The sequence below is a fragment of the Buceros rhinoceros genome, unplaced genomic scaffold (assembly GCF_000710305.1).
Source record: "Buceros rhinoceros silvestris isolate BGI_N320 unplaced genomic scaffold, ASM71030v1 scaffold14779, whole genome shotgun sequence".
Classification (NCBI taxonomy): domain Eukaryota; kingdom Metazoa; phylum Chordata; class Aves; order Bucerotiformes; family Bucerotidae; genus Buceros; species Buceros rhinoceros.
The window spans coordinates 5114-7199 of record NW_010430318.1 but is presented as its reverse complement, the minus strand read 5'-3'; the positions used below and the strand labels follow the sequence as shown (position 1 = coordinate 7199).

The 2086-nt window shown below is 57.6% G+C and overlaps 1 protein-coding gene across 1 annotated transcript in view; it reads left to right on the top strand.

The window, feature by feature from the left end:
- The window catches only part of LOC104499494 (eukaryotic translation initiation factor 4 gamma 3-like), a gene marked incomplete at both ends in the record, with an annotated part of 71033 nt that overhangs the window by 64605 nt on the left and 4342 nt on the right, over window positions 1-2086 (top strand). Inside the window, one exon of the mRNA XM_010143003.1 lies at window positions 1738-1987. Coding sequence (XP_010141305.1) covers window positions 1738-1987 — 250 coding nt within the window. The remainder of the gene's footprint in view (window positions 1-1737; window positions 1988-2086) is intronic.

Genomic DNA, 2086 nt, shown 5'->3' with positions numbered 1-2086 from the left:
AAAGCCACTGAGGAGGCGACAGAGGCGGAGACGGAGGTAAGAGGGAGGCACGGCCCTGCTTTATCTACGTTAAATGACAACCTTGCTCTCCTCAAGCTCTTTCAGACACGCGGTTTCCTGGCTGTCTCACGAGGATCCAGGGCAGACTTTGGGGTGGGGCACTGTGGTATCCCCCGGCACTGGAGTCTGCTCCCTGTTGAAGCTCCTCAGTTTTCCTCCTTTACTGACTCCCAACACCCACCGCTGCTGCCCTTCCAGCGCAGGATGGGATAAACGTGGGTTCAAATCCCTCGGGTGCCGGGTAACGGTGGTGACAGTTGGCAGGTGGTTCCATGCGATGTCACAGCCAAAGGTTCGTTTTCCTGACCCCACCTGAGGGAGAAGCTGGAAGAGGAAAAGGTAAAGATTAGAGGCACAGGCAGCACCTCGGTGGTGAATGGAGAAGTACCAAGTCTCCCTTGCTGGGTTCTGGAGGAGCTTCTTTGTTTAACATCCTGGGTAAAACCGGGGTTAGAATCGATCCCCGAGGGGGTAAGAGCGTAGAACTGGGGAAGTCCAGACCGCCCCGTGCACATCTAGAAGCAGGTGGCGCTCAGATGCGAGCAGAGTGGCGCTGCGTCTGCACTCCGTGTTTTTCCTCAATTACTCCTCTGCTATTTCCGCCACGACTTTCCCTCGCCACAAATCCCTGCTCCAAGAGCCTGTTGCTGCAGAGTCAATCTGGAGTCTAGAGGATGGGGCTTCAGCCTTTGTGTAAGCCAGCGCTTGCCCCCCAGAGCAGCAGACAGGCTCTGTGACACGGTGCGGGCGGTGTGTAAGTGCTTTCCCCTCTGCTGGGGGGCAGTGGGTGCTCAAAACACCCAGTGCAGGGTCTCCCGCTGCGACGGCTGGTCAGCACGCGGCGGAAAAGCTGATGTTTGGGGGAGCCAAGGGAATTCAAAGCATCCCTGGGCGGTTTTGGAAGCCAGTGAGCAAAGGGCGTTGCGGGGGCTGGGCTGGCAAGTTTAGACTGTACGTTTTCTTCGTCATTTAGAGGAGGGGTCTTGTCTCCTGGAGCTCTCGGTGGTTTTGCCGACACTAGAGTATTCCCTTGCAAAATCTGTGTCAATCACTTTAGGATGCAGTGCCCTCAGGTAGGGAGGCGAAAGCATCGAGAGCCTCTCTTGGAGCGTCCTCCGTTGTGTCTTTCCTCTGTTTATCCCTTGGGCGTGTTGGGGTTTCTCCCAGGAGAAGCGCGTCCTGTTGCCTCCTCCGAACGCAGAAGGTGGCTGTGTCCTGGGAGAGCAGCCAGGGCTGCTGGTAACGCCTTTTCCGGAAGCCAAGAGGCTGAAATTGTGGCCATGTGTCACATCACCTTCTTTACTGGGATCCACTCCACTTAGGCAGGATCCCCTAAAGGTGGCTGGTGAGCTGTGGGACAGAACACGGGGTTGTCTTTCCAGGCTGGGGCTGCTCATGGCTGTCGTGCTCCTGGGCTTCCACCCTTCCACCCCACGCCAGTAGCTCTTGGAGCCTCCGTGGGCAGTGCCAGGGCTCCCCAGCTGCGCGGTCAGTGATCAGTGGGTTATCTGCGGGTACGACGCAAGGACTCAACCCCTTGGTCTGGTTCTTGGTCTGGGCGTTGTGTGCTCCTGCTGCTCACAAAATCGCCGGTGAACAACTGGAGAGCCGTGCCGTGAGCCCCGGTTTGAGCAGGGTGTTTGTAACGTCACCTCTGTGGTTCTGTCTGTGCTTCAGCCTAAGGCAGAGGAAGAGCTTCCGGGCGACAAAGTACTTGAATCTGAGCAGGAGAAAATGAGCCATGGGTTTCAACCGGAGAGAGACCCCTCGGAGCTGAAAAAGGCAAAACCTGTGGAAGAAAACGGGGAGCAGGAAGCAGAACCGGTACGGAATGGTGCCGAGAGCGTCTCGGAGGGAGAAGGAACCGATGCAAACTCAGGCTTCACAGAGAGCTCCAGCGAAGGGCCCGTGTACCAGTATAAACCAGGTAAATCCTGTTCTGACTCCGGCGTGCTCGCCTGGGGCTCTGCCTCCCTCCTCCCAGGGCTGCCAACGCCCCGCACGTCCTCACCGCGTGTTTCCGGTG